Source organism: Trachurus trachurus (genome assembly GCF_905171665.1).
Source record: "Trachurus trachurus genome assembly, chromosome: 14".
Classification (NCBI taxonomy): domain Eukaryota; kingdom Metazoa; phylum Chordata; class Actinopteri; order Carangiformes; family Carangidae; genus Trachurus; species Trachurus trachurus.
Genome location: NC_139903.1, coordinates 6,568,381 through 6,582,192, shown reverse-complemented (window position 1 = coordinate 6,582,192; position 13,812 = coordinate 6,568,381). Strand labels below are relative to the sequence as shown.

At 42.2% G+C, this 13,812-nt stretch overlaps 1 protein-coding gene across 1 annotated transcript in view; it reads left to right on the top strand.

Moving 5' to 3' along the window:
- Window positions 1-739: 739 nt before the first annotated feature.
- The window catches only part of stk32a (serine/threonine kinase 32A), a gene marked incomplete at both ends in the record, with an annotated part of 69,577 nt that continues 56,504 nt past the window's right edge, over window positions 740-13,812 (top strand). Inside the window, 3 exons of the mRNA XM_083986339.1 lie at window positions 740-791; window positions 7,420-7,475; window positions 9,630-9,781. Coding sequence (XP_083842465.1) covers window positions 740-791; window positions 7,420-7,475; window positions 9,630-9,781 — 260 coding nt within the window. The remainder of the gene's footprint in view (window positions 792-7,419; window positions 7,476-9,629; window positions 9,782-13,812) is intronic.

Here is a 13,812-nt window from a genome sequence, read left to right as displayed (position 1 = left end):
ATTTAAGCTAGTGTATGTATGTCCGAAATATCATGTATAAATATGATCTTATAATAACATGCACATAAGCTTCAGTATAAAAGCTCCATATTCAGGTTTGCATGTTTCCTGGTGCAGCATCGCTTTTGTCTGCTGCTGCTGCTGCTGAGTGAGATGTGGTGACTCCTGATGTGTGTCGTCCTGCAGCCTGAGGGATCCCAGTTAGAGTACGCAGCACCAGCAAACTGTAAATCAGACAGAAAGCCTCCAGTTCTGTGCCTGTAATGGGATCAGAATAGTTGATAATGTGATAATGGACAAAGGGGGGAGGGAGGAAAGTCTTTAACCTGTGAGTTGAGTTTTAAAGCTATGTTTTTAAAAGAAAATCTTCAATCTCTCTCTTTCTCTTTGTTCCTGTCTTTCCTGGTGGACAGGTTAGATTCCAAGTCAACACATCACCCACCCTCCTCCTCCTCCTCCTCCTCCTGCAGGCTGCACACACTCGTCCGTCTGCCTGCGTCCATCTAACCAGCAGCAGTGAGGACACACAGAGCTGAGCAGTCCTGCACGTGAGACTGTGTGTGTGTGTGAGAGAGAGAGAGTGAGAGTGTTTGTGTGTGTGTGTGTGAGTGTGAGTGTGAGAGAGAGGGGCTATAGTGTTGACCGGGCTATGAGTGCGTCTCAGAGGGAGAGCTGCTGTTGGATGCTGAGTTGAGCAGAAGAGGAGAAGCTGAGAGAGGAGAGGAGAGGAGCAGTCGTCATGGGGCTCGGTCAGTCCAGCAAGGCTCCGGTGACGGACGACACCGACGAGGGTGAGTGTCAAAGAAACAAACAGAGAGAGATCCTTTTCTTCATTTCATCATTTATCTGTTTATCACGGTTCAGACAGGAGGAAGGTGAACTAAAACAAAGTTGGCACAACGTTGTGAGCATGAATTCCACTCTGCTGGCCTCATGTCAAGGTGTTTTTTTTGTTTTTTTTAATGCAGGCTTGTGTGAAAGAAGCTTTTTCTTCCTCTGTGAAAAGATGGAGAGCACTCAGAGGAAACGGTTGGACGGATGTGATGCTAATTAGGGTTGTCATTAGTCTTCTTCCTCAGAAATAGGAAAGAGGGAACACCCCTTGTTGTAGCCACAGTTTGGGATATTTATGCTGAGACAATAGAAAAGTTGTTTTCCTGAAACTAAACTCATGTGGACGTGTTTGTCTACTTCAGATTTTGGTGTTTGTTTTGATGATAAATGTGAATTATTTGAATCTTGTCGTGATATTTTTCTTATCAGTTCAATTCTTTTTTTCCAGGACTGTGACCATCAAGGTCAGAACTGGCAGAGATTATTATTTTGATTGGCAAAGTTGTCGGTCTGAATTTATTTCTTGTTTTTGTTTGACCTGAGTAGATAACACACCATGTGAATTTATTGATCTGTGTCAGTCTTTGAAATTATTTCCCTCCTGGCTTCGCCTCAAGGACCTCGAAAAAGTCAGAGCTGCTGAGTATGAGTCAGTGATTTAGTCAGAGCTGAGGTGGTTTTTCCCTTCGCTGTATAGGTTTGGTTCTTTGACATACAGTATAATGTTTGTTTTCAGCTCATAATACTCCCATTAATAGTCATTATAATTGTTTTAGGATTTGTTTATGCGTGTGTGCTGACAGAGATGAATTTCATCAGCGTGTGACAAACTAAAGGTTGTATATTTCACCCTTCCTCCCTCTAATGAAATCCATATCTGTGGTGTTTTCTTTACACTGGAGGCAAAACCGCTATCAAAGAGGAAATCATTATTCATGGTTAACCCTGCAGCTTAGTCATCTCAGTGTGTGTGCTGCTGCTGCTGCTGCCGCCGCCACCGCCGCCGCCGTTCTGGAAATGTCAGTCACAACAGAGCTGCTGTGAACTCTGGAGTTAATGGAACAGTTGCACCTTCTCCCTTTTGCTAAACAGCGTGGGCGATTTCACAGAGGGCACGAGGGAATAATAAACAGAGACGCGGCGTTTTGAATGAGAATTAAAAAAAAAAAAAAAAAAGCTCAGTGGAAACACAGTAATCCCCTCGCTGATGGAGCTCAACGTCACAGACGGGCAGGACTCTCCTTTTTGAGGTCACACCAACCAGACAGGTGCTCCTCCACTTTATTGTTATTGTCTGATGGTTGGTAATATCCCCCGCCTGACTGCTCTGTACGTTCTGCAAAGACTCCTGGGAAACGAGAGAGACAGAGAGATAACTGGAGTCTGAGGCAGAAAAATAAAAAGATGGAATCAAAACTGAGAGGAGGAACCAAAAACCTAAGTTATGTATTTCTAATGCTGATCGTTGACATGGAAACTGCTGCTGGTGTGAATACAAAATCTGGTTCTGCAGAGAGTCTCCAGTTTTTACTTATTACAATATTATTATTATTATCATCATCATGAGGGTTAGTGATCACTGCATGTTGACTGTACTGTCTGTACATCAGGCTCTCAGCCCCTTTGAGAGGCAATACAGATGCAAATTGAATTTTTCCTCTTTCTACTTCAGGAGCGTTCAGAGTTTGCCGCGAGGTGGTATTGTTCCACAAAAGTGGAATTTGTTTGTTTGTTAATGCAACAGTGGCTTGGTTTCATAAATATATTATTCATGTAAGTTAATGCTCTGAGGTCGGGTCATGTGACAGCAGCTGGAAAACTACCTGACAGTTGGTGAGGAGAGAGAGCATTTCACTGATTATGGACTTGTCCTTTTGTTGTTGAACAGCAAAATATATGTTTTTATAATATATTTTATATTTTATACAGGAGGCGACTTCCATTATTCACCATTTGAAAAATGAGTAATGCACGGCTTTTGAAAAATGCCGCCCAAATGTCACTTTCCATTGGCATGAGGTAGTTTTTCAGACTATTTTAAAGAGGAACTATGCAAGTCAGGTCGGAGTGCATATTGTCTATGTGTCTATTTGTTTTCAACAAAGCTGTAGAAGGCAATCGGAGCGATGTCTACCGAGGTGGGTAACGTTAACAACAGATTACGGATTACAGGGCGTGTTTGTGTCATTGTGTTGTAAAGCAGTCCATGTTTCTCGCGAGACGAGATCTGGGACACCGGGTCGAAGGCTCTTTTCTTGCTTGAGTTGGTTTTCCAGGCTAAGAGACGCTAGGTAAAAGGCAGAGAGCCTCCATTCTTACCGTAACAAGTCATTTAACCATCGCAGTAACTCTGATGTTATCAAGTTTTATTAAGGTGCAAATCTTGCATAGTTCCTCTTTAATGAAGCTTACATTTTTCAAAATTCAACCTACCTTTTCTAAGACAAATAAAAGTCACATGACAGTCATGTTCTGTGATGTTTGATGTTTGTTATTATAGATACGAAACAACTGAGGGGTAAAATTACTTTAACATCTTAACATAGCAGAAAGAAATGTGAGGATATTTCCAAATTAATGCATGGCTTTTGAATTTCTTATGGGAAACACCCACAGTTTCCAGTGCATAGTTTTACAGTTCATACTCAGTTGATTTACAGAGATGTGTGTGTGTGTGTTTGTGTGTGAAGGTGAACTCTGTCATGACATGTTTATCCCCTCAGAGAGTGACATGTCCCCTCGGTGCCACGGTTATTTTTTCCACTGTGTGTATCTGGGAGAGTCTGGTTAATGGACGAGCCCCGTTTACTGCTGATCGTACTTTATTCACAGGGACCCATGGGCTCTGTTTCAGTTGTCAGAGCAACTGTGTGAGCGCTGATGTTCCCACGACGGTGGGTCCTTAAGTGATTTACAGGCTTCTGTGTGAGGTAGAGAGAGAGAGAGAGAGAGAGAGAGAGAGAGAGAGAGAGAGAGAGAGAGAGAGAGAGAGGGGAAGAGGAAGAGGGGGGACAGAGTGAGACAGTACGTCCACACTGAATTGGCTGATTCTGAAAATGTCAGTCACATTTTAAAACAATAAAAGTCTGTTAAGGGAAACAGATTTATTCTGTTTGCTGGTTGGACTCTGTTTCTGCTCTGTGATCATCTCTCCTGTGTTTTAATGCAGCTACGCTACTGAATCACATTGTTTATGCAAATTCATGTATTTTTGTTTTCGTCATCTTAAAAAAGTTATTTATTGGACAGTAAATAACCAGGAAGCTGTGACCACTCACTGCTGGGTTTAATCTTTATTATGAGTCTCTTTCTATTTATTCTTTAAGGTTATATTAATTATTTATAATTATTGCGTCTGCGTAATTCATTCCTTTGTCTCAAGGAAATTTAAATCGAATGCAACTGGACTTGGTTATTTGTCTAGGAAGACGTTTCACCTCTCACCCAAGAGGCTTCATCAGTTCATGTACACATCTGACCAGGCTAGGACTGGGACCAGGGACCAGCCCTAGCCCTCCAGTTGCATTCAATTTAAATTTCCTTGAGATAACTATAACCTGGACAAATGAGAATATTCACAGGCTCATTCCTTTGTATTTAATTTAAAAAAAACTGAACGGGACTGAAACACATTGGAGCAGTACACACACAGATATTAATAATAATATATAATATAATATATATATGTGTGTGTTTAGATTTATCTGCATGTAAAGATTATATGGTTGATAGTATTCTGTGTTTTATTACCGGGTCATTTGTGCAGCGCGTTACGTTTTGTTGTCAGGTGACACCTAGTGGCCGAGTAAAGGGGAGGGTCGGTGTGGATGGATGTGTCAACATAACACAAGGAATATGACCCATAATTATATGTTTACACTGTAACCATGACAACAAAGACTGTGTCATGATGAAGATGTAGATATTTTAAAGAGACCCAGAGGAGTTTGTTTTTGGTTATAAAAGAGTCTCATATTAATGTGGATGAATCTACGTTACCCACTTGTTAATGGGTCCAGTTTGTCTTTATAGTTATTTGTTATTTTTTAGTGGTCGACTCGCCCAGCATTTCCTAGTTTCAGTTTCACGGACGCTGCCCGGCGGGTCATGGGAATAACGCCGCCGGATCGCTAGTTGGCATCGTTTATGGTCGGAACTACAACGGTATCTGATCGTCTTCGAACCTCCGACTTTCATTCTTGATTAATGAAAACATTCTTGGCAAATGTTTTCGCTTTCATCCGTCTTGCGCCGGTCCAAGAATTTCACTGTGCGCGCGGAGGCTCATGGGAAATGTAGTGTGAAAACACTTCGCTGTCCAAAACTCCTCATAGTCCCTTTAACACATTTTTTTCTAAAGCTAACAAAGTAGAGTTTTGTTTTGTGCCAACACCTGAAGTCATGACTGTGTATATACTATATTCCTGTAACCATGACAACAGAGGTCTGGTATGCCTGTTGCCGTAGCAGCGCAATTTCAGGACCAGGACACAAAAACTCCTATGGGTCGTACAACTGAAAATAATCTATACCAACGTATTTAGTTGTTTACTGTAGTTTGTACGACATGGTTAAACAAATGTGTATTAATCCGCTGCTGAAAATAGTCCCCTAGAAAATACAATTATTTCCTTCTGCTTGAGTTGAGTTTGCTAAACTGAACTTTAAAAAGGAAGAACATTTAACAATATAGGCTTTTTGTGACCTATTGAGGGCTGAGATACAATTTTCTAAAGCCTGTGTGGGTCTGTGCAAAGTAAAAATGTATTTTCTTGACTGCGAAGGCCCATGTGGGTATTTCAGCAGACGTCCACAAAGCTGCCCCCAAAACGCTTGACCGCACTTGTGTGCACCCGTTATCCAACAAGGTAAAAATAGAAAAGACCTGTGTCTCCATTTTAGAGCAGATGAGTGCTGAGAGTCTGGTGCATTTTCAAATCTAGTCAACTTGTTTGTGGACAAAGAAGCTTCAGACGGACGGAGGAGAACGGTGAAGACATGGGGGGAAAAAATGACTGTAGAGTAGGCTACAGTCATACAAAGAGAGAGACTCGACCTGAACGAGTGCGATTAGCCTCAGTCCGAACTGATCACGACGTGTCAGTCAAATTCAAATTGACGAGCAGACGAGCTCCTCAGTTCGATGATTTCCTCACTTAGTTAAATCCACGGAGAAACTGTCAATGTGTCAATTCCACTCGTCTTAAGATTTGGATCATTACACGCTCTGTTACTGGTGTGTCCATCATTTCATCGAGCACATTAAACCGTTCACAGTTGCTGCTGCTAAAATACCACAATCTCCATCTTAATCCTCTTCTCTCTCTCTCTCTGAATTCACTTTATCTCCCTCTCTGACTTCTTCTTATTCTCTCTTTCTCTCTGATCTGACTGAGGCTCATCGTCACCAGAATCTACAAGTAGCTCAGCAGGAAAATTACCACGTTTATATATTCAGTGTGTATGTTGAGTATATACGCTGCCATCTTTACGTCTGTGTGTGTGTGTGTGTGTACGTTACAAAGCGGCATCATCGTCGTGTGGACCCTATCAGAGGTTGTGTAAACACTCCAACACAGATAGTGTGAGAGGAGGAAGTGCCAGAGATACGTGACTAACAGAGCATAACATTAACTGTCACATTCAATAGATCGAGAGTCTGCAGGCAAAATGTGCACGTGTGTGTGTGTGTGTGTGTGTGTGTGTGTGTGTGTGTGTGTGTGTGTGTGTGTGTGTGTGTGTGTGTGTGTGTGTGTGTGTGTGTGTGTGTGTGTGTGTGTGTGTGTGTGTGTGTGTGTGTGTGTGTGTGTGTGTGTGTGAGCTGTACTGTTGCAGGAGAGGCAGGTGACGCTTAAAGTCATATTTAACCATATTAGCTTCTTTTTTTTTTTGGTGGATGTGCGTGAGTGTGGTCAGAGGGGCCACAGCTGATGCACCCTCTGTCCCGGTCGTCATGGCAGCAGGAAACAAACAGCCCCATCCGTTTTCAATTGGAGAAAACATTTGCTGATAGATGGAGAGAACGAGAGAGAGAGAGAGAGAGAGAGAGAGAGAGAGAGAGAGATGGAGAGTTAGTTCTCTGCTCTATTGTTTGTTTGTGGAGGAGATAAAGAGTGATGGAGGAAAGGAAAGAGGAGGAAAGAGAGAGAGAGAGAGATGGCTGCGAAGATGAGACGTCTCTGTGTCAAGGCTTATCTGAACTCTGTGCTCTATGATGTCATTGACCTGTGGTTGCCCTGAAGACCTCAGAGCTCACTGTACCTGCTCTAAACATCCATCTATTTCCGTTTATAATGATTCAATCGCCGGATTTTCATTTTACAAAGGTTAAAAACAATGTCTCATCTACTGTAAATCCACCTGTGTGGAATTAATGTAATTAAAGCTTTATGAAGATTAAGAACTTTTCTTTTTAATATTTAAGCGGCAGCAAATGTGCATCTACTGTTGGTTTTGTCAGGTAGTTTCACCATCTTCTAACAGCTGGGAAGAAATGATGCTGTAATTTATTTATTTATTTTTAAACTGTTTTATTTTATATCTGATGTAATTTTCATTTTCATTTTCTTCTTTTCTTCCCTGCAGTCAATTTCGACCACTTCCAGATCTTGAGGGCGATCGGAAAAGGAAGCTTTGGAAAAGTAAGTCCATGTTTTTGTCAGTGTTCGTGCTGTTTGTTTATTATAATCAATATTGTGATGCAATTTGAGAATATTAAGATGAATGTGTCACAACAAGGTGACATCATCATCAAAGATATTCAGTTTACGATCACTTTAGCAGCAGGAAGCAGATACTTCAGCGTTACTTTATTATCGGAGGAGAACGACTTGAACGATTAACTTGATTTCCTAAACAGCGGGCGGTGATTTTCTTGTCGATTGACGACTTGTTGCAGCTCTTCATGATTTCCTTTTTTCATCAACACACATGTTGTTGCAGATAAAACACGAGTGGACTTTCTGTCAGTGCAGCATCATCATCATACACAGACTCAACGTGCAGCAGCAGCAGCAGCTCAGAGGTGACAGCCGTGTTTACCTCCTGCTGTTGAACCCAATAGTGAAGAGTAATTCACCATCAGCACTAAGGACAACATGTTAGAACATACAGCCAACGCACGTGCACGCTCACGAGCACATGCGTACACACTGAACAGAAGCACACGGCATCAATACTGTGTCCAACAACAGATAAGCAGTCTAATCACAGTGGATGTCAAGCTGTTCAATGGGAGTCGTGATGCGATCAGGGTTCGGCTGATTAACTGTGCCAGCTGCTGCACAGATCACTCTCTTAGATCGCAGTAATCACCGGCTCATTGACGCTCACAGTGCACACACACACACATACACACACAAGTGCAACTACTACTTTAAATATGTGGCATTTATTACAGTACATTGCTGCAGTTACTTTTTTTCAGTCATATTGTCAAAAGGAGCTAATGTTGATGTTTACGTGCAGTGACAGCGACCCACAATGCACCAGGTGTTACTTTCTGTGTTTTGCTGTGTCACATCACAGTCTTTTTTTTTTATTTCCACACTCAGTGCCATTTTCCAAGAGGTTTTATGCAATTTTTTCATTTTCAAATTTAATTCCCTCCTGCTGACATGAACTAACACGTCTAACGAACGCCGACACTAACGATGTTTCCATCTCAGAAACTCACTGGTTCTGTGGTGAACGTGTGAGGGGAGGATTAATGTCGTCATCATCGCAGAGATTAAAGAGAAATCCTGAAGTTTCCTGTCGACCTTTTCGACCTTGTTCAGTGACCCACATTTCTGGCTGTTGCAGCGATGTTACGTGTAACAAACACCCCATGTTCTTGTGTGTCGCACTGAATTACACTACCAGTCAAAAGTTTGGACACACCTTCTCATTCAATGGTTTTTTCTTTATCTTCATTACTTTCTACAATGTGGATTCATACTGAAGACATCAGTACTATAAAGGAGCACATATGGAATTATGTAGTAAACACAAAAGTGTTTGACAAGGCAGAATGTTGTTTTCGAGGCAAACGCAGAGACTGCTTGCCGAAAAACTGTCCCTGAAGGCAACACCCATCAGCAGTTTTGCATGAATTTACCTCTAAAACAACTCTGTCTCGTAACGTTCTGTTATTATCTCATAGCGTGGTGAATGTGCAGGTCACAACTTGTCCACCAGAGCGTTTTGGAGTTGTTGGATTGTGTATTTGATGAGGGAAACCAAGAAATCCCATTAGCCTCCGTAGCGTAGCTCTGAGCAGCTCACGGCTCTGCTCCGCCGATCTAAAAATAGCTTGCACCGACAAATAAAGGTAACAAACCTACTGCTATGACTATAGGGATTATGGCAATGGGCCACTTTGCCAAAATGTTGAACTATCCCTTTAAATATGTCATCAGAATATCAGAAATCTAAGGACGCGATACAATGGTTTTCAGTGTCATGCAACGTCATTGATCAATTAAAACATGGGCTTCACGTGGGAAAAGTGCTATTAAATTATTACTATGAAAACATTATATCATGATCATAACTGAGCATTATATTTATCATACTGGCGTTTGTCTGGATGCTAAGAGAAAAAATACTTTGCACATCTATTTGTTGGTCAGGTGCGTAGGAGAGGGACAAGTGTCTGAGTCTGTACATTTGTTTGATGCTAAAACCATATTATAAGTTACTGCCTTGGAAGAACTGTGAGCACACAGAGGTACAGAAATAAAACACCTTAACTGTCTGTCTGACTGGTTTTGACCTCTGCGATGAAGTAACTGAGCCTTGTACAATCTCCTCAGGTGTGTATTGTGCAGAAGAAAGACACTAAGAAGATGTACGCCATGAAGTACATGAACAAGCTGAAGTGTGTGGAGCGCAACGAAGTGAGAAACGTCCTGAAGGAGCTGCAGATCATGCAGAACCTCGAGCACCCGTTCCTGGTCAACTTCTGGTGAGTCACCGCGCTTTAAATCTGTGTTTTTGATTGTGTGTGTGTGTGTGTGTGTGTCTCTAAGTTTTACCATGAAATAATCTGAGGTCATTTCTGAAAAAAAAAAGTTGCGTAAATCACTTATGGCACTTGTTGAATTCGAAGGCAGAGAGCCGTGAACTGACTTTGACAGAGTGAACTCATCCGTTCCTGAAATATTTAAACAAAAAGCTGCTGTGTAAAAATTTTAAAAAGCACACTGCCGATGATTTCCACTTGAGCAGGTCATCTCCACAAAGGCTTCGGCGTTTCACACCGGTTATCACCATCAGACGGTAGCAGCCGCTCAGATTCAGGCCTGGCGGTGCACTCTGTGTCACCCATTTGATTTTTACAGTGATTGCACCCTGTCCATTAAATCAGACTCTGCAACAGACAAGAGGAAAAGAGCATCAGCCATTAAAAAACAGCCTCTCACACAGTCCTGGACCGGAGTCTGCAGATAGATGCATGCGGGAAAGGTGTTGACCACTGAGGAGCAGTCTCCGTCCTCCTCCCATCATCTCACACTGTGAATCTGCTAAAAGGAAAACGTCGTTTGCTCACCGAGCTGAACTCAGCTCTAATGTAGACGATTCTCCCGGTTGCTTCTTGTTTGTTTCACCACCTCTGGGAGGTTGACGAAATCTTTTTTTTTTCTTCCCCCCCACCCCTCCTCTTCTCAACGCTGATACGAGCCGATTCAAACTGTGAGCTAAACCAAAGATGACTCATCAGGTACTTTTAAGCAACTCGTTCATCATAATTTGAGAGCGCCAGCTTATTGCGCGCGAGGAATTGCACTTTTAAGATGGCTGATAAGTGTGGCTGGTTAACTTCCCGTCTGAAAGGCATCATTAATTCTTGATAAGAACTCCCACTCTTTAAGAGGAAGCCACCCTGCTTCTCTGTTCCAGGGGGAAAGGATGTCTCTCTCTCCACAGACACAGAATAAGAGCCACAGTCCCTGCCGTCCGGTTTTCAAAAATAAAAGCATGTGTATTCATTTATTCATTGCACTATGTATTATTTCTTCATTCACAGGTTTGATTTGAGCTCAGCAGCGCCCTATAAAAAAACCTCCACCAGCTGAACAATTAAATTAGATGATGATTTATTTGTGCAGCTCTGCTTTCCGACTACTTCCTTTTTCTTTTTACTCGTCTATCCTTGGTCCTTTGTCCCACTTTCCTCTTCACCTCTCTTCAGTTTTTCAGTTTTTTATTTTTTGTGAGAGCACCACTCTGGCAGAATCAGTGGCCGCCCGTCTTTTAATTACCAATTTGAGGGAAACAAAACTAAATCCTCCCACGTTGGGAATGAATGAATTAGAGGAGAGAAAGAGAGAGAGAGGCGAAGAGGAGAGGAGCAGGGAAAAGGACAGACAGAGTAACCACAATATGGAGAGAGGGAAGGAAAATACGAGAAGAAGAGAGAGCGGAGGGGAGCGTTCAGACTCATCAGACAAACAATGCCAGTGCTGGCTTTCCTGCCTGATTGCCTGCTGCGTTGGACAAAAAAGAAGGTTGGAAGTTAATGCTTTTGGCAGCGTAAAGCCCCCCGGGTGGGGCAGTGGGGCTGGTGGTGGGGAGGGGGTGATTTCCTCCAGAGATGTGCTTGGGTCAGCGCTGCGCTGTACCCACTCGCCCACTCTCTCTCTCCCTCTGTCTCTCTGGCTGTGTTGAGTTGGCGTAAGTTATGATTGTCCTGAGGTGAACGCTCAAGGTCAGAGCCGGGGAGTGATTACCTGCAGCCACATGAGCCGCACTGCAGAAAAAACTACATGCAGACAAATCCAAGCCTTTTACTTCTGCTTCTGTCCCCCCAGCCAGCTTGTCCTCTTGTCCTCTTTTTCATCTTCTCTCACCTTTAGCTTTTTCTTCTTCTTCTTTATCTTCTTCCTCCTGCACCTGCTTCATTTCCTTTCCTCTCCTCCGCCTGCTGTCAGCGCGGCTCCCGCTGCAGGTCTTGACCTCAGGTGTCTGTGCTCGGTGTGCAGCCGAGCAACAATGCACTCTTAAGACAGGAGCGAAATGAAAACACTTCGGCCCCTTCACAACTTATTCTCCTCTCCGTGCAAACTATTGTGTTTTAATATGGAGCAGTGGATGTTGAAGAAACTGAACCTCTGGCATCAAGTCAGCGCTGCTACGGTCAGTTTATTGATGTGCCAGCGCTGTGTAAGGGGAGCCCGCCACTGGCACTGCACTGCACTGCTTTGACACAAAAACCCAGAGATCCCACGCTGTTACCGGGACGGAGAGGAAGAGGAGATGGCAGCCGGTTTATTTTGCTATTGGCTTATTCAGCTTTCATTCTCGCTACCAATTTAAAGGTGGAATAAGTGATTGTGAAAGAAAAAAAAACTTGCACGAAACAAATAAAGGCCTTCAAATGTTCCACCCACTCCAAATTCATGGACCTGGCTGCATCGCCAAGGCAACAACACAGCAGCGCAATCCAAAGGCTCTGAAAGACATCTGGAGATATAAAAAAAAACATAAAACAAAGGGAGGTAATAATAATTTCAAACAAATAAAATCCACATTTGGCTGTAATTCCCTTTTGCACAAATACCAACAACGATCTCAGTAACAACAACAACAACTCTCCTGCTACTGAAGCTTCAAACATCACATCAGCAGCTCTGAACATCTGTGCGGCAGTAATTGAACATTATTAGAGAGACACACATGTGATACTGATAGCAGCTTGTAAACCAACCATTTGGGGTTAATAATATCACAAACATGAGAAAATGGGGACATAACAATACTGATGACTGATGTTAACCATCTGAACAGGAAACAGAAGAAGCAGAACATCCTCAACCTCAACCTATACAAAGTTCTTTATTTGTCACTGTTACGAGAATAACAAGACAGCACAAAATCTCTAGACAATGAGCAATAAAGTAAGAAATAGAAATACTAAATAATGATTAAATAAATAACTTAATATAAGAATAAGAATTCAGTTAATTCAATGTTGACCAACCTGCCAACGTCCTGATGGACAGGAGCTGTTTGTCACATGATGTTTATGGATGTAAGATATTGAATTACATTAACAGGACAGTATTATTCTCCTGTATCAGGATTCATTCATTGGATTGACATATTCAAAGCGCCATAGCATTGGATTAAGACTTAATTGTAACCACAAGATCAATCACTGCACAGACCAACACACAACACAGGAAACAACGCCTGTGATGATGAAGTCGATTATACACCAAGAAACTTTAGTGCTTCTGTCATGGTACATCTAAAACAAGAAGAGGAACAACAAGGTGAAACTTTATGGCAGTAATATTAGAAATAGAGTATTAACGTTCAAGGCCAACTTTGTTCAACTGTGCAGTTCATATTTCACAACTAAACTTGCTTTTATCAAAGTCTATTGGAGCATTCAGTCATTTCTAACCTCTTCAATAAGTGTGTGACGTAACATGGTATTGTAAATAAAAAAACATTGCATAACTGTCAAAGGGAAAAGAAGAAGAACATTAACAAAAGTCTAAAGGATTGTGAGGTAAAAAAGCTTTACTTGCTTCAGGGAGTCACTCTTGCTCTGTTATTACATAATCTTACTAATGCACTTCATTTCTATGCAGAACGAGATGTCATTCAGCATTACCTCCCATTCATGTGCACGTCTTCTTTTATAAAACCACACAGTGATGACAAAGTGTCCACAAAAAAGCAATGACAACTATTCTCCAAGCGTCCTTACATAAAAGCAACAGCACACTATGTTGTATTGTACGAGCTACAGTTTGAATGAATGGCAGGAGGAGCTGAAATAAGCGAGACTACAAAGCAGCAGGAGGGAGATCTGCTTGTATCTGAGGTGTGTAACATCTGCTAAATGTGCACGTGCTCATTATTACTGCACAAAACTAGAAAAGCAACATGTCAAGTGTGTTTGGCCTGAAGTCGAGGTGACCTGGTGAAATGGAGGAAAATCAGAGTTGGTACCGTAGGAATAAAGGTTTATCCAGACCTGTGGCT